The sequence below is a fragment of the Sander vitreus genome, chromosome 3 (genome assembly GCF_031162955.1).
Source record: "Sander vitreus isolate 19-12246 chromosome 3, sanVit1, whole genome shotgun sequence".
Taxonomy (NCBI): Eukaryota; Metazoa; Chordata; class Actinopteri; order Perciformes; family Percidae; genus Sander; species Sander vitreus.
Genome location: NC_135857.1, coordinates 36,135,359 through 36,157,610, shown reverse-complemented (window position 1 = coordinate 36,157,610; position 22,252 = coordinate 36,135,359). Strand labels below are relative to the sequence as shown.

The window sequence follows — 22,252 nt, the reverse complement described above, 5'->3', positions numbered from 1 at the left end:
CGAGCACAGAGGTTTAGCTAAAAGTAATAAACAAATGGTTGAAATAACTAGCTGAAAGTAATGACTGAACAGTTTGAATGGTTAGCTAAAAGTAAAGGAGAAATGGTTAAATAGCTAATGGTTGAAATAGTTTGTTAACGGTTAAAGTAGTTAGCTAACTGTTGAAATAGTTCGCTAAAAGTAATGGTTTATAATAATGGTAATAGAAAAATGGGTGAAACATTCAGCTTCACTCCAAGTAGTGACAGCCTAGAAGACTTGTAGTGGTATAACTATGCCTAGCGTGCCTATGTTCCCACAGCCCTATGTTCCCACAGCCCTATGTTCCCACAGCCCTATGGTCCCACAGCCCTATGGTCCCACAGCCCAATGGTCCCACAGCCCTATGTTCCCACAGCCCTATGTTCCCACAGCCCTATGGTCCCACAGCCCTATGGTCCCACAGCCCTATGGTCCCACAGCCCTATGGTCCCACAGCCCTATGTTCCCACAGCCCTATGTTCCCACAGCCCAATGTTCCCACAGCCCTATGTTCCCACAGCCCTATGTTCCCACAGCCCTATGGTCCCACAGCCCTATGGTCCCACAGCCCAATGGTCCCACAGCCCTATGGTCCCACAGCCCAATGGTCCCACAGCCCTATGTTCCCACAGCCCTATGTTCCCACAGCCTTATGGTCCCACAGCCCTATGGTCCCACAGCCCTATGTTCCCACAGCCCTATGTTCCCACAGCCCTATGGTCCCACAGCCCTATGTTCCCACAGCCCTATGTTCCCACAGCCCTATGTTCCCACAGTCCTATGTTCCCACAGCCCTATGTTCCTACATTTCTAAGATTTTTTTCAAAATTAGGGCCTATTTTCCCACATTTCCTTTTTCATAAATTTGTATAAACTTTTTATCCCCCTATCCCTAACATGGCATGCTTTTTAGATTTTATTATTCTTTCCTTTTCGGGGGTTAATTTCCACCTGCAGAGGGGGTCCCACCTAATATGTTTTTACGGATTTTCTTAATAAATATTTTAAAGATGCCTTGGTTGTCCTTTATAAATTTTGTTCTGCCTTGTCTATATTTTAATAATAATTTTATTGTGCTTTTTCTCTGTTCTTAATATTTATTATTATTATTATATATTATATATTATATGTATTATTTATTACACATTAAATTACTTGCCTCAAGATTTTAACATGATAATACACATGCCATTGGTTTTATGCAGGACTAACAGTGTGGTTTTATTCTATGATGTATTTTAAATAGGGCTGTCAGCGTTAATGTGTTAATCGTGATGCGATTAAGGGCCGACGTGATGCGATTCATTTTTTTTAATCGTATTAATCACATGCCGGCATTTATGAATGTATTTTACACTTCACTTGGCTTTGCGTCGTGCCTAACAGCTACTATTTTAACCCTTTGCAGCACCGTTACTTATCATCAAGCTGCCACTTCCTCCTAACACATCCTGCTGCTGCAGGCTGCAGGCATGATGGAGAAACACAGCAGCAATGAAATCCTGAATGGAGCTTTTTATTTTCCAAAACTCCCAGACGGCTCGTAGACAAGTCAAAGCCATATGCACGTTGTGTAAAGCCGAATTAAAATATCACCGAAGCACGTCAAGCTTGAGCTACCAGCTACGGGAGGCGGCCGAAAAGGACGCCTCATACGCTGGGAGGTGGCTGGGAGGCGGCCGTAAGGCAACCGCTGGGGACGCGACTACGGAGAAAGGACGCCTCACACGCCAGGAGACAGCCACAGGGGACGCGCCACAATAACGGGGCGGCAGAGGTTGGGTTTAGGAAAAACACTACAGGGAAAGGACGCCTCACACGTGTGGAAGGAAGACTACGGGAAACAAAACACCACACGCGGGACGCGATCCCCACTCGCCCGGGTGAAAGTCCTGTGTTGTTTTTCACGAACTGCCATGAGACTGGGCTGTCTGACGGGTCTCGTTGCCGTTGAAAGGGACAGTAGTTTTCATATATAGCCTGTAGGAAAAGCAGCCATACTGGAACTGCTGCAAGGTGCTGCAAACGCTGTCACATTAACCGGTGATCACTGGACGTCAGTGAGGAATCAACATTATTTAGGAGTTACTAAACACTATATTGACTCTGGTAAGGACGGGGATTTTTAGTTTTTTAGTTAGGTACTTGGAGGAATTGTGCAATAATGACAGATTCACACATTTTTCTTTTGTTTACAGTGAATAAATAATTACAAATCTTAAAATCAAGTTCATAAAGTCACTGTCTTTGCATTCATTTGATTCCCAGTTAAGATCCTCTGGTAAGAATGGCTTTCCATTGTTAATTTGGATTTAAAAACTGTTCTGTTAATGCAAAATAATAGAATTTTAATCCTGTGATAAAATATGCGATTAATCGCAATTAAAAAATGAATCATTTGACAGCCCTAATTTAAAATTATTTATGGTTATTTATTGTGTGTCACTTTTACTTTTTAAGCACTTTCAAACTTAGCACTTGTGTATATTTTAACCTCAAGGGCAAGTAATTCAGACAGTATTTTATGACCTTTTCTTTAAAGTTGTATTCTCCCGCTGTCTGTCCTGTCCAGTGGTTCTTTTAACCTGCTTTAAATATCTGGCTCTTAAACAGCTTTTATATAAGCAAACTCGTTTTTTTTAAGGTTTTTAAGTGTTTTAATCACACCAGTGGTCCCCTTGTGCCCATGCCCCTTGCAGCGCCCATCCTGGGCGTTATGTTTTAACTCTAACCTAACCCTAACCCCTAACCCCTAACCCTAAAAAATGTTGTGGGAGGATAGGTCTTAAATTGAAGGGAAATGTAGGAACACAAGACCTCATTTTGAAAATGTCCTAGAAATATGGGAACATTGGGGCTGTGGGAACATAGGGCCTAATTTTCAGTGAAAAAAATAATTCTTAGAAATGTGGGAACATACCATACCATTGAGCTGTGGGACCATTGGGATGTGGGACCATTGGGATGTGGGACCATAGGGCTGACCCCTGATTGCTGACCAAAACCAACCTTTAAACTGACAGTTCAATTGCATGAAATGTTTAACAATATCCACTTTGATATAATGAATAATGTTATACATTTGTAACATACACTGTGAATTGATGAAGGGGTACGTGAGTTCATGTGACAGGACTGTGAGAGTTTGGGAACCACTGCGTTATTAAACGACATGTTACAGACAGAAATTATTCTCTTTTGTCTCTGCTCTCAAAGTCACCATGTGATGGATCATAAAATCATTTACTTTGGCTCCATCTGGTGGTGAAATTAATATGAAAGTCAAAATGTTAACACAGTCACTTTAAAGGGAAAGGAAGTTTAAACAACAGTCAAGAGTTAAGCTGAATCATTTCTCCTCTTCACACCGAACATCAAGAGACATTCATTTGATTTATATGTTTATTTAACAGGGAGAATGGACAGTCATTGACCGTCCCAGAATTAGCTCATTAGCTAAATTTAATCAGCAGTCCTTAAGGCAGGCAAATCCAAAACGGAGTTATGGCATGAAATGTTGATTTGATGATGATTAGGGTACAGAAAATGAACATTAAAGGCATCATACAACATATAACCCTGTCTTCTAACAATAATAATACAAATAACTCTGTGTAACATATCACAAATAAACAGGACAAACATTATGATGTTAAAAGTATTTAAAGAAGCAATATAAACGTGAAGAGATTCCATATCATTTTAAACCTTTCCTGATTCATTATTTCATCTGTCTAATATTATTATGAAGCCTTTTAACAAGCCACACCAGAAAGGTCGGCAACGTCGGCAGTATTGACGGAAAAATAGGCTACAGAATATTTTGTTCTGTATTGACAGGTGCAATATTTGAAAAACGACAATTATTTATTATTATTTTTTTAAATTACATTTATATCTGCATTTATGTCAAAACCTAGAGACTTTCAAAATGTAATTTATTAAATGTATTCGTGTCAAAATGACTCTATTTCGTCTGGAAACGCTTCCAACACGCTTGCGTGTCGCGTGAAAAATAGGCGTCGGTCCTATTTCTAGCACACACGCGTTTTCGGCGCCTGAGACAGACAGTGTGCAAGCTCTAACCTGTTAACATGGGAACCGAAATAAAAACGGACACGCCACGCGGCTGACACGCTCACGCCACGCAGCCAGTGTGCAGGAGCCCTAAAACCCAACGATCAACCACGATCTTGGTGGGAACGCTCCGGCCTGGACTGGACAGGTGGCCTCTCTGTAAAATGCATCTGTTTACTCACAGGGTTTCCTTTCTGTCCCAGAACACCTTTCGGTCCTGTAAATCCTGGAGAGCCGTCTTTCCCCTCTAAACCGGGTGGTCCTGGCTCCCCCTGTTTCCCCTCCTCACCCTTCTGCTCAACTCTCTGCATGATCCCAGGGTCACCAACAGGTCCGGGGGCCCCCGGGAGGCCGGGGATACCAAATGGGCCCTAAATACAGGACAACAGAGACAGAGAGACAGTAATAAGGTACCACAGTTATAAATCTTCTATCAGAATCCATCATAATGTTTATGGATCATCCCTTAAATCAGGGCCTCCAACCTTTCTTCATCTAAGGGCTACTTTAAAATAACAAAAGTGGCCAAGAGCTACTTGCATCACATTGCTTACATTTATTTACATGAGCTGAATGAAGCTACTGTTTGCTGAAATTGCAATAGCCAAAGCTTGTGAAAAATCGTAACTTCACGTCAAGGTCCATGACTTCTTTTAGCCCAGATAGTTATACAGTCATGTGAAAAAATTAGGACACCCATGCTAAAGTTGACTAAAAAGAGGAATAAGGTACTTTCCATAAAATCATCTCTCAATGCAAATCAAACCAGCTATTAGACTAACTGAAATACAACCATGTTAATCTCTAGGTATGGTGAAGGGTATGTGATGATGGGGGGGTATGGTGAAGGGTATGTGATGATGTGGGGGGTATGGTGAAGGGTATGTGATGATGTGGGGGGTATGGTGAAGGGTATGTGATGATGGGGGGGTATGGTGAAGGGTATGTGATGATGGGGGGGTATGGTGAAGGGTATGTGATGATGTGGGGGGTATGGTGAAGGGTATGTGATGATGGGGGGGGGGTATGGTGAAGGGTATGTGATGATGGGGGGGTATGGTGAAGGGTATGTGATGATGTGGGGGTATGGTGAAGGGTATGTGATGATGTGGGGGTATGGTGAAGGGTATGTGATGATGGGGGGGTATGGTGAAGGGTATGTGATGATGGGGGGGTATGGTGAAGGGTATGTGATGATGGGGGGGTATGGTGAAGGGGATGTGATGATGTGGGGGTATGGTGAAGGGTATGTGATGATGGGGGGGTATGGTGAAGGGTATGTGATGATGGGGGGGGTATGGTGAAGGGTATGTGATGATGGGGGGGGGTATGGTGAAGGGTATGTGATGATGGGGGGGCCAAGGGAACTTTATCAGGATCATAGTATCCTGGATCCATGAAATAACTGGCCTTTCAAAATAAAAGTCTGCCTGCCTCTATGGGAATCTAACATAGGGGTGTACTGACTTATGCCCCCTGTATTTTAAGGAAGAACATTTATTTATTTACGATACATTATTCATTCACAAAGACAATTGGTGTCCATAAAGGTTGGATTTTCCTCATTTTTTAATTAAGGCATTAAGATCAATTTCCTAAAGATGATTTTTTTATTCCTATTTTTAGTCAACTTTAGCATGGGTGTCCTAATTTGTTCACATGACTGTAGCTACATCACTGAAAATATTCCCATCAGGGTCCAAGAAAAATTAACAACTTTACACGTCTATGGCCCACAAAGTTAGCTACCTCACTTTTAATATTGTGGTTATTTTGTGTCTCAGCTTGTCAACCTATTGGCGAGCTACTGCAAACCTGCTTGCGAGCTACCGGTAGCACGCGAGCTACTTGTTGGAGACGCCTGCCTTAAATCATATATAAGTCTGTGAATTGTTTGCAAGGTTGAAACTGCAGGGTGGTGCTCTGTTTTTTGGTTCTCTTCCCATATTCTGATCGGTTTGTGTTCTCACCTAAAGTGAAACGAACTCTAGTGCACTTGGAAGTGGACCGAGACCGCCGTTTTCAAGCGGACCAGAGTTCGAATGAGGTTTTGCACCACCCCAAACCAAACGGACTACCGACTACCGACCAAACACTCCAGGGTTCGGTTTAAAACAACCCAAACTGACTCACTCAGATGTGAAAGCAACCTTGGTCCCCCAAAATCTCCAGTTATCCTCTGTTTTAGCAGAGTTTATGGAGGTGAATAGTGAGCTCACCTGTGGACCAGGTGGTCCTACAACACCTTTGACTCCTTTGTGTCCTTTGGGTCCTGGAAAACCGTCTGATCCTGGAAAAAGGTTGACATCACAGAGACAGACTGAGATTTACCTGTGAACATTGCACTGTGAACATTTTATTTACAGTTAAAGTTAAGATAGTTTGATCCATATCAGGGGCGGAGCCAAATGTTGTAAATATTGGGGGCTCAGCCCAAAACCTAAAGGCTGATTTATGCTTCTGCGCCGAATCGACGGCGTACCCCCGCAGACCCTCTGCGTCGCCGCGAACCCCTCTCCAAGCCCTCCGCCGTAGCCCGCCCTGCACCTCCAAAATGTGTAACTTTGCATCAAGGCGACGCAGACCGCAAGGACTGTGATTGGGCAACTGGTCCTGTGTGTTGATAGTGGGTGTTTCAAGCAGCCTACTGTGGGGAGTAGCAACGTGCTAGTTCACTGACACAAGCTTTGCAAATAAACTCAGATATATTTTGGTTACAATGACGGGGTTATCCATTTGTAAAGTGTCTGTATGTCAGTAACGTTTTGAAATTAGCACTTCTCCAGCAAGCAGTACTTTGTGGGCAGTTGTGCTAAAGTTAGCTTGCTAACATAACATAAACTGGCTGGCAGACACCTCGCAAATAACCTCAGACTTATCGCCCCCTAGCGTTATGGCGGTGAAATGCACTGCAATGCAAAGCAACCCCGACGCAGAACTCTGAAAGGGTCACGACACCGTAGGAGCAAAGGCGTAACTACGGCGTGGAGTTGACGCAGAAGCATAAAACAGCCTTAAGGAGGGTCCGGGGGCATGCCCATAGGGGAGATTATTTTCTCCCATTTTACAGCAGCTATTTGCACTCTTTTTCAAGCCATTTCATAATAGAATGCCTAAAAATCTGTACATCATTTTGAAAAAACATGTTTTCCAAGGAAAAGAATCAGCTTTCATCCTGTTTTATATCTAACTGTTATCCAACTGTCTTTATTATTCTGAAACCAGAGCACAACAAATGTTGAGGAAGACTTATTTTCACTCCTGCAATCTGAGAAGAGGCAAAAACTGTCTGATGTTGCTATTTCTGAGTTAGGCTTCATAACATAGGTAGGGAAGGAATTGACCTCAACAGCATTACTACTCTTGAAACCTAACCTTGTGTCCTCCTTTTGAAAGAACTTTTAGAAACTCAAAGGAATGTACTTTGGTATTTAATGGAGCTGACATGTAGCTGTCAATCACAGGATCAGATCAATAGCTACAAATATCAGAATAAAGATCGCTGAGTTAGGTGTGGTTCTTACCTGGCAACCCATCTTCACCTGGCTCTCCTTGTTTACCCGGAGGTCCGGGTTCACTGAGAACAAGTTCACAGACCAAGCACATCTCCCCCTTCACACCTGTCAGACAATCAATCAATCATACAAAAGACTAGTATATCATAGTTCATGTGTTATGCTATGAGACATCATAATTCCCCATTCCTTTCCCCCACTCACCCGTTTGTCCTTCCAACCCTCTAAATCCAGGGAATCCCACCGAGCCTTTTAGACCTTTAGCTCCAGGAGAACCAACTTCTCCCGGCAAGAAGTCTGAGCCAAAAAAGAAAAAACTGTCTGTCAGAAAAACAGACGGACTTGGAAATGTTGGAAGGTGGATTTTCTTTCTTTCAGAATGATCTCAATCAGTGGCGTATATATGCTGCAATTCGTATGCCATTATTGGCGTGTTATCAAGACGCATACTTGCTTTTTAGCGTGTATTTCAACACGATGGTCTCCATTGACTTACATTACCTTGCAATTGCGTGTCAATTCACGCCGTAGCGAGTAGTATGAAAGCCCGAAAATGCACGTAGGGAGGTTGGTCGGGGTAGAGGATGGGTCAAACACAGGACTTTCACCCAGGAGACCGGGGATCATGTCCCACGTGTCACGTTTCCTAAACCCAACCGTCCGAAAAGCGATTATGTCTGCCGTCTTGATAACACGCCAAAATGGCATACGAATTGGTGTGTCATACAGTACGCCACTTATTGAGATCAGTCTGCAACCCGTCTGCTGTATACAGCGTAGACATACACACAGATAGCTCAAAAATGCGTAAAGATAAGAAGATAAGTGTATGTGATAAGAAAGTGGCGTGTATGTTTACGCAAAGTCATGATGTCATGTTGTTATTTTTGATGTAGGAACTTCCAGGTACTTCCAGGACCTGGACCACAAACTGTCCATCACCTGGTATTCCTGGTTCTCCGGGTTCTCCACCGACTCCAAGACCTCCCGGGACTCCGTTCTGTCCTGGGGGACCGACGATGACGGGCCCCGGCTCTCCCGTTTCTCCTTTGCTTCCAGTTGAGCCAGGCGGCCCCTGGGGGCCCGGTGGACCAGTGGGAGCCACACCTCATGGGAAGAAGAACAGGCTTGTTAGCATGTGTAGCATGTTACAAAACACTTGCGATTAATAAAATGATTAGAGTCAAAACCTCCCAGACAGCATGAGAGCCAGGGCAGGAGCCCCACATTGTTGAGTAGAGGGTGACAATTTTTCGGGACTCCCGCGGGAATACCATGACCCGCGGGAGTCAACACGGTACGGGAGTCAATCTCACTGTTGATAACGTGATAGGGACGGAATAGAGCATAGAAATCAACGGGAGCGGGACGAAAAAATGTGTGTTTGAGAAGATCTCCGTTAGGAATTACGTAATGAAATGGCCTAGGCCTGCAGGTAATGCATGTATAGTGTAGCCTAAATTTCGAGGCAACCTCAGTGATTTGACCGCGATTAACCAAAACGCACACACGCAATATCAACTGGCTAGTTATCCTCCAGACAGCAACGGACGTCTCAACAGTTCACTTCATTTAATATTGGATGTGGCGTTTTCTTTTGCGGGGTGCAAATTAGAATGCGGATCGTCCGAGCCCGGCCCACGACCGACAGAGCAGTAACCGAACCCGGCCCAAGCCCGACAGGCATTAAGATATATATCTCCGAGCCCGACCCGAGCCTGACACAGTTAAAATCTCTTTTTCTCATACTAATGCCACATGTACATTTGTTTATGTGGAAAGCTTTCATTAAGCAACTGTAGGAAGGTATTCGGAAATGTCAACCGATGAGCGCATCAGCGCACACGGGGCAACACGGGCACGTTAACACAGGCGCGCTCCTACATAATAAGCTTTTTAAATTTAAAATGTTCAATGCCTTATTGCGCTGATGTGACCGAGCCCGACCCGAACCCCAACATCATTTCTAAATATCTGTCCGAACCCGGCCCGGGCTCGGTTAGGGTATCCATCCTCTAGTGTAAATGTTCCACCAAAACAAGTTCCTTCCAGAGTCTATTTAGCAGAGCCACCGTCGCTACGTCCAGAGCTTAGGGCCTCCCAAGACCGTTGGGATGTGTTGGCTAACCTCTGGTGGATGTGTGAGGACTATGGTTAACTCCTCAGATCTCTGCAGGGTAAATCCAGACAGCTAGCTAGACTATCTGTCCAATCTGAGTTTTCTGTTGCACGACTAAAACTACTTTTGAACGTACACATGCTCCACCAAAACAAGTTCCTTCCTGAGACTATTTAGCAGAGGCACCGTGGCTCCGTGCGGAGCTTAGCCCCGCCCAAGACGATTGTGATTGGTTTAAAGAAATGCCAATAAACCAGATTGATTGTTATCTGATCATTAACCAATCATCAACAGTAAGTGTGAGAAAGATAGGAGTGGTACCTGGCACGCCCATCATTCCAGGAAAACCAATGAGTCCTGAAAGAAAGCAGAGAATAATAAAAAGGTTACTGTCCAACGACAACACCGTTAAGCCTGTACCGAATAGTTCAAAGCTTTGAGGCTTCATTCGAAAAACATCATAAACAACCATTCATTTAGGTTACAAAAAAACAAGACGGCGCAGCCAAATTGCCTGTCTGTGGTTTTACTGTATGTGGAAATGTTTACACAGGATGTGACTGTTTTCAACAGGATCAATGAAGACTAATTACAAACAAAATATCTAACCATGAATATGATCAAAAATAGGCTTTTAAAATTACAGAATCTAAACATTTTAAAGTCTGGAGCTTTAGAGTTTTTTGTTTTCAACCCTTCTGGTCTAGATACTACCTTGTTCTCCTTGGACTCCTGGGGGTCCGCGGGGCCCGGGGACACCGCGCAAGCCCTTCAGAACGGTGTGGATCCAGACCGTCTGATAAAAGACACAAACACGTATCCAGGGAAGGTTATAATCTTGGGCATACGCTGCACATATTTATATTTAATTTAATATTACTCTAAACCATCTTCTGTAAACCAACTGTACACTACTGTCTACACAGCAGTATATGTCTTGTCCTGTCTATACTTTGTATATCACATTGCTCTTTTTGCACTTCTGGTTGGACGCAAACTGCATTTTGTTGTCTTTGTACTTATACGCTTGATGGTGTTTTAAGCCCCCATCGTCTCCTTCAAGGCAGCGCTGTGACTGTTGACTTCAAGGCACCTAACCCTAACCATAACCATAACCATAACCCTAACCATAACCATTGCCTAATCCTAGTGCCTTCCAGGCAGCGCTGCCTGGAAGGAGACGTTGGAGGCTTAAAACACCTATAAACTACTTGTACTTTGCACAATGACAATAAAGTTGAATCTAATCTAATCTAACGACAGTCACCTTTTGTCGGCTAAACTCAACTGTAAAGATCGTTAAAACTGTGACCAGCCACCAGTCGCCTTAACTTTGTAGGATATCATATGAATTGTTGTGCATACGTTTTTGTACAACAGCATACAAACCCATTCATGAGAAGGCTACTGTGGATGACTAAGAACCTTCACAGACACACAAACACATATTAAACATAAAGACTGTATACCACTGGCCACGGCCCCATTGTCATTTATAGACAGATGTTTCCTATTGTTGTAGCCTGGTGAACTGTTGATCCAATCATTAACAGAAAACTTCGGACTCACCTCTCCTGGAAGACCTGGGAAACCCCGATCACCTTTCTCTCCCTGAAAACAGACACATGCATAAACTCTGTGACACAGTACTGAGCGTACTATTGCAGTATTACTTCCTGTACATCACACGGTATACTCACCATGGCTCCTTCAATTCCTGGAGGACCGAGGTACCCATTATACCCTGGGTCTCCCTGCAGACACACAGCTCAGGTTAATTTCATGTCTACAGACCAGAATCACTGAACAACACAAGAAATCTCCATCAGTAAGGGCTGTCTACCAGAGGTGGGGGACTCAAGTTGCAAATTTGAGGACTTGAGGCTTCCAATAATAAATGACTCAACATGACTTTGATTTTAAGGACACTATCTTGCACCCGGCGCAGCACAAAGCCTGATGCAGGTGTCTTTGCTAGTTTAAGACCGATGCAGTTGTCAGTTTCCCATCCAGCGCCCACATCGTTTAAATTGAAAATGCACCTGACCCCATCTGTGGCCCATGGGCGCGCTGGTCTTACAGGGAGGTGTGTTCAGGTGCATTCTGGGCGCGCTGGTCTTACAGGGAGGTGTGTTCAGGTGCATTCTGGGCGTGCTGGTCTTACAGGGAGGTGTGTTCAGGTGCATTCTGGGCGTGCTGGTCTTACACGGAGGTGTGTTCAGGTGCATTGTGGGCGTATTGCTATCTTGAGGCAGTGGGAAGTGATGGCACCATTGACCAACAAAAACCTGGTCTAAAGTCAATAACGCAGCATTTCATTGTTATTTTAACAGAGCATTAGTAAAATGCTCCTAGGCTCGTGCACAGCACGTGCACACTATGCTTGTTACACACACAGGGATGCACAGCAGCACACACACATGCAGAAGATTACAAATAAAAATATTACAGTGCAAATCCTCCATCATAACAGCAATGCTCCAAGGTCCAAACGCGCCTGGCTTTTAAAGGGAATGGGAGATGATCTCTGATTGGTTGATTGCACGTTACGCCCAAAACATACCTCTGATTAATGAAGACACTAAGTACAACCCTTTAGAACCATGTGCCCGGCGCACGGACAATTTTTTCCTCCGTCAAAATAGCAAAAGTGGATTTGGACACGCCCTAAACACACCTGCACCAGGCGCTTCACGCAGTGCGCTTAGATTATTAAAATCTAAGACTTAAAACTTGACTCTCTTAATTTAATACTAAGTAATATTGGCTTTCTTCAAGACTTCAAAAGTGTGGGGTCTGGGAACTCCCCACTGGCTGGGCTCAATCCGATGGGCGGGATAAACGGTTGTCTTTCAGATTCCCTCTGCACGCAATAGGATAGCTCTACAACCAACCAGAGCAACGCTAGTTGATAGAGGACACTTTAAACTCCGAACACATCTTCCTTTTTTTAAGAATGACTTCAGTGCCGTTCTTTGTTCTTTCCTCAAAGAAAAGCTGAACTCCAAGTCTTCCAGAGTCTCGGCCAAAGCCGATTCCAAAGACCACTGTTCTCCAGCAGCAGCAGCCATCTTCTTTGTTTTCAAGTAGCAGGGAATTCACGCAGAACTGTCGCAACTCTGCCGTCATTATGTTAAGCCCCGCCCACCGACTCTACACACGATGTGATTGGCCTGACTAGAGTTTGGTTTTTCCAGCTCGCAAGCCAACGGAGAGTTGCTAGACGACCCTGGCTGCAGATTACATTTGCTGCTGCTAGGGTGGTCTAGTTTTATGGGCTACTTATAGCAGGGATTTGACTTGACTTGCTTGATTCTAACCACAGTGACTTGAGACTCGCTTGTGACTTGCACATGTGTGACTAATGCTGCGTTCCAGACACAATGTTTAGCCCGTAAGTTACGACTTCAAGTCACGACTCACGACTTGGTAGCGTTCCAGGCAAAGTAACGACAAACCCTTCTAGCTAGTGATACCTAGCGGCTACCTAACGTTGACGTTAGCTAACGCTAGCTGAGACTAGCAATTTCTAGTCGGTGACATATTTTGGGCTTCATTTAATAAACATAACCTGTAGTAGTACACAATCGTATGTGTATTGTTTTAATTACAATGTGCAGAATTACTTTACGTTGCCTATTTATGTCTATTTATTTCTATTTCTCACCATTTATCACCGGCGTCTGTACAGCAACAACAGGGGTCGCCATTGTTGTTTATGTGTGTGTAACGTCAAAAACTGTAACTGGGAGTAGAACGATCTGGTACGAGTTCACGGGGAGTAAGTTACGGGTTTGACTGCCGTTCCAGGGCACTTTCACAGGTAGAAGGTTGTGAAAACACGAGTTACAGGTTGCCTGGAACGCGACCTTACTCCCACCTCTACTGTCTACATTGAATATGGTTGGTTAGCGTTCCTGTTAGCTTAGCATGTTACCTGTTTTCCCAGCTCTCCTGGAGTTCCATCCTTCCCCGGTTTACCCTGCAACGCAAACACCAAACAACATGTACAACCAGGGCTCAGGTTTCATCATTTCATCAGCACAAATAAATAACACATTTTGATTATAGAGCCATGTTATTGTGATATACTCAGTACTCTGGTCTCTCTCTCTTACCAGTGAGCCAGGATCACCTCTCTCACCCTTGCCACCTTTATCCCCCTGTTTCCCCGGCAAACCCTGGAGCAGAAAATGAACACACACATCAGTCTGACTCACGATCAAAACAATAATTAACAAGAAATAATTAATTGTTTTTTCTTAATAAGTTTATGATTCTGTCAGACAGACGGGCAGAGTGTGAGACGGCTTTGACTTACAAGAAGTCCACGACAACCTTTCGCTCCAACTTCACCTGGTTCTCCCTGAAATACAACCAAAAACATCAGTAAAAACAAGCAGACAGACAGACAGACAGACAGAGAGACAGACAGACAGACAGACAGTCGGACAGACAGACAGACCGACAGACAGAGAGACAGACAGACAGACAGACAGACAGAAAGACAGACAGACATAAAGACAGACAGACCTTCAGTTCTTTGGATCCTTCAGCATAAAGTTTAATTCCTTTTTGTCCAGGGATCCCCGGCGGGCCGCGATCACCCTGAAAACCACAGCTATGATGATGATAATGACGATGACAATGATGTGATGATGATAATGACGATGATGTGATGATGATAATGGTGATGGTGATGGTGAGCATGGTATTTCACAGGTTAGAAAGGCTTTAATGTGTGTCTTATACCACACGTGTCTGCTCACATTACAGTCAGAGTGTGAATCACCGGATGATGTGACCTTTTAGTTCAGCGTTTCCTGACCAGAGGAGCTTCGTCATAGTTCTGAAGTTTCAACATGACATCATGACTTCGCGTAAACATACACGCCACTTTTCTAAAGCCAAGTGGCGTGTTATCTATGCACATTTTAAGCTATCCGCGTGTATGTCTATGCTGTATACAGTGGATGGCAGTCTGCAACGTCACAGTGTAAACATACACGCCACTTTCTAAAGCCACGTGGCGTGTTATCGCGAGGCTACGGTTGGGTTTAGGAAACGTCACAAGCGGGTTGGGTTTAGGAAAAGAAGAACGTGGAAAGGAAATGGGACAAGAAGGAAACATGACACGCGGGACCCGATCCCCGGTCTCCTGGGTGAAAGTCCGGTGTTTGACCCATCCACCCCCCCGACCAACCTTGCTACGCAGATTTATACCCTTTCATACTACTCGCTAAGGCGTCAATTCACACGCAATCGCAAGGTAATGTAAGTCAATGGAGGCCAAACGGCGTTGATAAGCACGCTAAAAAGCGAGTATGCGTCTTGATAACACGCCAATAACGGCATACGAATTGGCGTGTCATACATACGCCACTTCATGAGATCAGTCTGAAAGTTTAGTTTCTACATGTGATCCGTAAACGCTTCATGTGATTTCATAACCTGGGAGTTAGTATTCGCATTGGGGTTTAAACAAGACAAGTTACCCTCTGTCCACGGGGACCTGGTATCACTGGACTGGGGCCCTCCTGACCCTGAAACCAAAACACAGCATCATCAGGACCTGCATGTTAAGTCCCAGAACCAAACACAACATCAGGCCTTCAAACATCTGAAGGAGATTAGTTGTAGTTCTAAATAAAGTCCCTTATGTGTTAACTTCATAGCCCCCAAAGTCCAGAAAATAAAGCTACACACTTGTGCAAACAAGATTGGGACTATGGTGGTTCTGTAGTTGAGATATTTGAGTAAAAGTGTGAACAAGCCTGAAGACAAACTGTTCTCAGATCAGTTCAGCACGTTCAGCACACTAACCTTTTCTCCTGGTAACCCCGCAAACCCTGGACTTCCCTAAATTCAAAACAAAACAAAAACAGCTGATGTCAGTTGGTTCAGCCATTGATCACAGTAAACGTTTAAATAAAGTTTGACAGGTTAAGATCTGAGGCTTACAGGAAGTCCGGCAGGTCCTGGTGGTCCTGGCAGGCCATGTTCCCCTGGATCGCCACTCAGTCCCTGTAACACAAACAGCCAATCAGAGGACACTCTCCACCAGCCAATCAGAGAAATGAAGCTCAGCGTACAGTAAGTTCATTCAGCAAGACTTCTATAGGTGCTTCTCATGTCGCCTTAATTGCCTCCTCGAGTCCTCCACTTGCGTCCCTCCCACCGAGGAGGCATTGGAGAGACGTGAGGAAATTCTTGGGAGGAGAGAGGAACCGAGGAAATGTGTTTTAGAGGGGTGACACGTCCTTTCCTCTGAAGTGTCACATGAACAAGGTCAGCTGTTTGGGCGGAGTTAACAACTCCTTCAGCAGCACGGCTTCCGGGACGCAAATTTACGAATCCAACTATGGCCACGCCAAGACCCGCCCTTCAATAGCATTTATTGGCCAGGCGTCCATGCTTACGCAAGGTAACGTAACCCCATTTGTTCAGGTCCTATCCTCTGACCAATCGGCTATCCTAACCTTAACCACTCGAGGTCAAATACCTAACCCCAACCAATCGAGCTGCTTCGTAGGGCGTGTCTTGGCGTGGCCATAGTAGGATTCGTAAAATTGCTTCCGGGACAGCTACTCTCTTGTGTATCCTTGCTCATGGCTCGTCGATGAGCCCTCCTCGGTCTAAGAGCTCTATGAGCTTTGAGACGACCTTCACCGGGAGGGACAGAACAACGTCCGGTTCAGCCGAGGAGCGAGGAGTCGAGGAGCTATCAAATAAGTGACATGAGAAGCACCCTCTGTCTCACATTTTTCTTCTCTCTCTCTCTCTCTCTCTCTCTCTCTCTCTCTCTCCCCCCGAACCTAATCAGCTGCATTGTCTTCAACTGACTCTGGGCGTTCACTCTTTCAGTTAAACCAACAAGATTTTGCCACAATGTCCGTTGTCATTTCAGGCCAAATCAATGCGACCCTCCTCCACCCCATTCACCTCCAGTTGTCATCATTCCCAGCGCCCATGGTTCCTCCATCATCAGAAGCTCCACACAAACATCGATCCAGATCTTCAGGCTCTTATTTCATCCCTTCATCACCACCACCAGTGTCGAGACTCAACCTGGGAGGTATGCCTGTATATCCATGGCCTCTATACCCCTTATAAATGTAATATTGACTACGTTTACATGCACATAATATTGCGGGTTTTGCCCTTAATCCAGAAAAGACGATATTCCTCTAAGCTGTTTACATGGCTAATGGAAGTGACTATTCCACTGATATTTCCGTCTACATGTAGCCGTGCAAAATACGATTTTTTCAAAGTTTTCCAGTGGTGGCTGATTTGTTGGACCGTGTGAACACAGCGTCCCTCTTTCATTCCTTCAACCAGCTTCTAGAAAAGGTTGGCGTAGCGATGTGTGCGCATATCCAAAACACTGTTGATATCTAGGTCTTTGATAGTGTGTAAAAGTAGCTTGATGGGGTTTTAAGCCCCCAACATCTCCTTCCATGCAGCGCTGCGACCGTTTACTTCAAGGCACCTAACCCTAACCTTAACCATAAATATTGCCTAATCCTAGTGCCTTCCAGGCAGCACAGCCTGCAAGGAGACATTGGGGGCTTAAAACACTGATAAACGTAAAAGTAGCTGTTATCGGGTCTGCAGCCCTTCAAACTGACATCAGACACAGCGCGCTGGTTATGGAGGAAGTCAGCATTTTTGCTTTTATTTCAAAATGTTTGTTTCAAAACATTAATGAGCAGGTGCTGAGGAGGACAAGACTGAAGAGAAAGAGAGCCAAACTGGCTATTTTGGCCTTTTACGGGGTTATGGCTGCAAATTCTCTACAGAGGTCTGTGTGGATTGCCATTTTGTAGGCCTAGTTAAGATTTTAATTTTACTTTCTGTGTCTAGGGCTAACTCCCACCGGCCCATAATTGTGACAAATGTCGATGTAGATTGACGTAAAAATTGCATCAAATCCGCCTTGGTTGTTCACACTAGGGTCACATTGAAAAAAATCAGACCTGGGTCTGATTCAGGACCACATATGGAAGTGGTCTAAATCTGATTTGAAAAAATCAGATCTGGGCAAGATTTGAGTGTTCACACTACTTCTGAAGAAGTCTGACCTGATAACTTGACCCCAAAAAAATCAGATATTTGGGCCACTTTTGCCTGCAGTCTGAACGTAGCCTAACATGTTAACCTATTAAGCCCCATGTTAATTATTGTCCTGATTGAAGTCTCCTCAATGTGTGACAGTTACTGACCTTTACTCCTTTTGGTCCTTGTAGTCCTGTTGCTCCTTTAATATCCGGAGGGATGGCAAAGACCAACGAGTCTCCCTGAAACATAAGGAGATACATAATCAGTTGAACTGTTGTTTTTATGTCTAAAGCTGCTTACACACCAACCAGACGGCCGACCCTCGGCAGAAAAGCCAGTGTGACTGATCAGTGTCCCCGAGTTGGTCAAAAAAGTTCCTCAGAACACACCGAAGAGACTTGAGTCACTGACCTCGCCAGACTGTCAGTGACGATTATCGGCTCGGTGTGTCCACACCTTAAGATAGAAGAATTGTTTCCTAAAACAGGAAGTGAAGATTTTTCACAGCTTCTTCCTCACTGTGTTTTATTAAAGATTAATGAAATGTTCTGAGGTGTCCTTTAAAATGAGGGGTTTACTAAGCTGCCTATGCAACACATTCTCACTCCCATCTCGTATTTTATGAGTTCGGAGTGAGAACAGGTTGGCCTATGTATAATGTCTGCAGTTTGATTCCAGCTGGTGGATTATGTTGTTTATGTTGTCATCCCTTATCTCGCCAAATTTCTTGTCACCTCTACTATATACACCATAAAGACAAAAATTACTGGAATATGAATTGAATTACATTCGTAAATATCTCAAAAGTACATGTAACTGTAACTTAAACCCCTGATTTTCGAAGCTATGCCGTGTTTATCATGACAGGATGTGAATGTGTTCAGGTGTTACCTTTGCACCTTGCAGTCCTGGTCGACCCTGAAACACACGAGCAGAGTTAGCTTCAGCCTCTCAGAGCTAATTAGTCTTTAGCTTTAGTATGCTGTGATTCAAATGTTTTAAAAGCAATCACTGCTTTGCACAGGAAGTAAGCAGGACTTACTTGAAAGCCGACAGGTCCTGTAACCCCGGGAAACCCTGGGTAACCAACATCCCCCTGGAAGAAACCAATCAACACATCAATCATTGTTTGTGTTAATGATTTCTGCTTCAGGAAGATTCTCCTCTCAAGAGCGTAAAAATAATTATTGACTCATTGGATTACAGCTTCGGAGAACTGTAACGTCACCTTTTTCCTGTAACTTAAACAGAATACAGTTACCATTTTTGTACCCTAATTACGTAACGCTGTTCCATGTATTCCATCACTTCCTAAGACTAAGTGTGACGCTAGGTCGAAGTTAAAAACAGCCTTGACATGTCTGACATTCCCTCATATTGCCTGGCAGTCCTGTTGTTGTATTTCAGGCTCTGATGTTTTCAGTAGGGCTGGTTGTTGCTAATAACTTAGTCTTGCATTGCCAGACCTTCCTCCACAGAGCTGCGGAGGAAGGTCTGTCTAGTCCACACAGCATTCCTGGATGAGAAAAAAAAACGTGCTCTGGTTTATTGGCATGTCTTTAAACCAATCACAATCGTCTTGGGCGGGGCTAAGCTCCGGACGGAGCCACGGTGCCTCTGCTAAATAGCCTCTGGAAGAAACTTGTTTTGGTGGAACATGTGGACGTTCAAAAGTTGTTTTAGTCGTGCAACAGAAAACTCAGATTGGACAGATAGTCTAGCTAGCTATCTGGAAAATTTCAGTTACAATTCCAGATCATCTTGGATATAAAATAGATTCTCAGAGAACTTCTGCTGTAAATTGTACAATCAAACCCTGAACAAAAAAAGCTGTTTGTCCTAATGACAACTTTTGTGTTAGTAATGATCTGCATGGCTACATTAACGGAGACATAAAGAGGTGGCTACCTTTGTCCCGTTGCATCCTGGGAGTCCTGGGCGACCTAGGGGTCCTTCATGTCCGGGAAGTCCCTAAGAAAACATAGACAACAACGGGTTTTCAGAAAATTACACTCAAAGAATCTCCTTTTATTATACCATGTTCTGGGTGAATACTCGATTCTGATTGGCTGCAGGGTGTTCATAAAAAAGTGACGTAGGACACCTACTAAAGGAGTTCCGGTGAAACTGTTCTAAATTAATGCGCTACATTAAAACAAAAAGGAAATGTGAATCTGTTATTTCCAACTCGTCCTCTGAACACCACAGGATGGCGCTAATACACAAGCTGCAAGAAGTTAGTTATACTGCCCCTCTGAACTGACTTTGTTTCACAGCGAATACCGTTATCTCACATCCCGTTCACTGTTCAGGTCACTACTTCAGGCTGCGGCCGACAGTAACGTTACACATCGCGGATAAAATTGTTCGTAAAAGTCGTTATATTGTTTTGGGGACAATGACATGGCTGGATAGCTAGCTTGTCAAATACTGTCAAATTATTTTTATTGATTGCCGACTGTACAACTGTGTAGCATAGCGTTAGCTTTCTGGCTCGTAGCTTAGCTCAAGGGTTCAACGAGCTGAAAAAACTTTAGATTTCGATTGCAAAACAAATCAAAATATAAACTTATGTCTTAAAAATACTTACTTACTTGGCAAGTGACCATGGTATAAGCGGGTTAATGCCCTTTGAGGTGTCCATTGTCCATTGCTGCGCGTCGAACGGTTCACGCCTCACCATCGTCCATTAATACCTGACAATGGACACCTCGTTGGGCATTAACCCTTACATAAAAAATTAGCTGAAACTCACTATAACGCACTGTAAAACCAAAGGAAGCTTTTAAACACTCAATATATAGTCTTTAAATAGTCTCATTTCGGTTTTAAAACTAGAGCAACGTGGGCGCTGTCTTGGAAACATCAGTTTCGTAGAGCATGATCACAGTCTAAGTTATCTACATGCCTTACATTTTTTTTCTATTCTCTGTGTACATTCTTTATGTACTGTATGTATAAACAAACTCTGAATGTTTTGTCCTGGTTCTTACCGGCAGTCCTGGAGGTCCTGGGAAACCTGGTTTTCCAGGAAGTCCCTGAAGAAAACAGAGAGACAGACCTTGATATGACGGATCCTTTACTTATTTAATCTGCATTCAGTCAGGTTTACAAAGATACTAAATCTGTCAAGACGAACTCTGTAGCGTCAGAAAAAGATGTTAAAAGAGGCAGTTTAATAAAAGTCATACCCGAGAGCCTTTCAGTCCTGAACCTCCTGCTTGTCCCAGCTCACCCTGAGGACAACAAGAAAACAAGAAAAGAATGATCTTACCCAATACTTGTGCAGAGATCGTTGAGATTTATAATAAAGGTATTCAGCTGACTGTAGAGGGAGCCACACTGGGGGTTTTGTAAGGAAATGAACGGACAACGCCATTGTTGTGTCTCCAAGTTTACAAATCAAGACCAACAAGTCGTTAAAACTTTGTGTTTCAAGTCCGAAACCTGCCGTCACTCTCTGGGCTCTATCCTGCACCCAACGCAAAGCCCAACGCAAGTGTCTTTGCTAGTTTAAGACCGATGCAGTTGTCAATTTCCTGTCCAGCGCCCACATCATTTAAACAGCAAATGCACCTGACCCCATCTGTGGCCCATGGGCGTACTGGTCTTACAGGGAGGTGTGTTCAGGTGCATTCTGGGCGTACTGGTCTTACAGGGAGGTGTGTTCAGGTGCATTCTGGGCGTGCTGGTCTTACAGGGAGGTGTGTTCAGGTGCATTCTGGACGTATTGCTATCTTGAGGCAGCGGGAAGTTATCGCGGCATTGACCAACAAAAACCTGGTCTAAAGTCAATAACGCAGCATTTCATTGTTATTTTAACAGAGCATTAGTAAAATGCTCCTAGGCTCGTGCACAGCACGTGCACACTATGCTTGTTACACACACAGGGACGCACAGCAGCACACACACATGCAGAAGATTACAAATAACAATATTACGGTGCAAATCCTCCATCATAACAGCAATGCTCCAAGGTCCAAACGCGCCTGGCTTTTAAAGGGAATGGGAGATGATCTCTGATTGGTTTATTGCATGTTACGCCCAAAACACACCTCTGATTAATGAAGACACTAAGTACAACCCTTTTGAACCATGCGCCCGGCGCACGGACCCTTTTTTCCGCCGTCAAACTAGCAAAAGTGGATTTGGACACGCCCTAAACACACCTGCACCAGGGGCTTCACGCCGTGCGCTTAGATCGTTAAAATAGGGCCCTCGATATTAATCAGACAGACACAGAATCAAGGTTATTTTAATGTTTTCAACAAAAAAAAGAGGGCCGAGGATAGAACCCTGAGGAACGCCACATTTTAAACAAGTTAAATAATAACAATTCTATTAATATTAATAACAATAATCATTCATCATCCTTACAAAAAAAACATGTCTGCTCTGTTCACTTTCAGATGTCGTTACCTTTTCTCCAATTGAGCCCTGGTGACCCTCGTATCCAGGG

The 22,252-nt window shown here is 44.0% G+C and overlaps 1 protein-coding gene across 1 annotated transcript in view; it reads right to left on the bottom strand.

Annotated features, from left to right (window-relative positions):
• col4a3 (collagen, type IV, alpha 3) overlaps window positions 1–22,252 on the bottom strand; it is a 57,866-nt gene that overhangs the window by 24,821 nt on the left and 10,793 nt on the right. Inside the window, exons 3-25 of the mRNA XM_078247229.1 lie at window positions 22,213–22,252; window positions 20,985–21,029; window positions 20,787–20,831; window positions 19,702–19,764; window positions 18,836–18,889; window positions 18,685–18,711; window positions 17,958–18,032; window positions 15,694–15,756; window positions 15,556–15,591; window positions 15,228–15,275; window positions 14,266–14,340; window positions 14,054–14,098; window positions 13,851–13,913; window positions 13,670–13,714; window positions 11,433–11,486; window positions 11,302–11,343; window positions 10,447–10,528; window positions 10,054–10,089; window positions 8,556–8,720; window positions 7,818–7,910; window positions 7,623–7,718; window positions 6,318–6,388; window positions 4,281–4,469 (exon numbers count right to left, since the gene is read on the bottom strand). The exon at window positions 22,213–22,252 is cut by the window's right edge and continues 50 nt beyond it. Coding sequence (XP_078103355.1) covers window positions 4,281–4,469; window positions 6,318–6,388; window positions 7,623–7,718; window positions 7,818–7,910; window positions 8,556–8,720; window positions 10,054–10,089; window positions 10,447–10,528; window positions 11,302–11,343; window positions 11,433–11,486; window positions 13,670–13,714; window positions 13,851–13,913; window positions 14,054–14,098; window positions 14,266–14,340; window positions 15,228–15,275; window positions 15,556–15,591; window positions 15,694–15,756; window positions 17,958–18,032; window positions 18,685–18,711; window positions 18,836–18,889; window positions 19,702–19,764; window positions 20,787–20,831; window positions 20,985–21,029; window positions 22,213–22,252 — 1,552 coding nt within the window. The remainder of the gene's footprint in view (window positions 1–4,280; window positions 4,470–6,317; window positions 6,389–7,622; window positions 7,719–7,817; window positions 7,911–8,555; window positions 8,721–10,053; window positions 10,090–10,446; window positions 10,529–11,301; window positions 11,344–11,432; window positions 11,487–13,669; window positions 13,715–13,850; window positions 13,914–14,053; window positions 14,099–14,265; window positions 14,341–15,227; window positions 15,276–15,555; window positions 15,592–15,693; window positions 15,757–17,957; window positions 18,033–18,684; window positions 18,712–18,835; window positions 18,890–19,701; window positions 19,765–20,786; window positions 20,832–20,984; window positions 21,030–22,212) is intronic.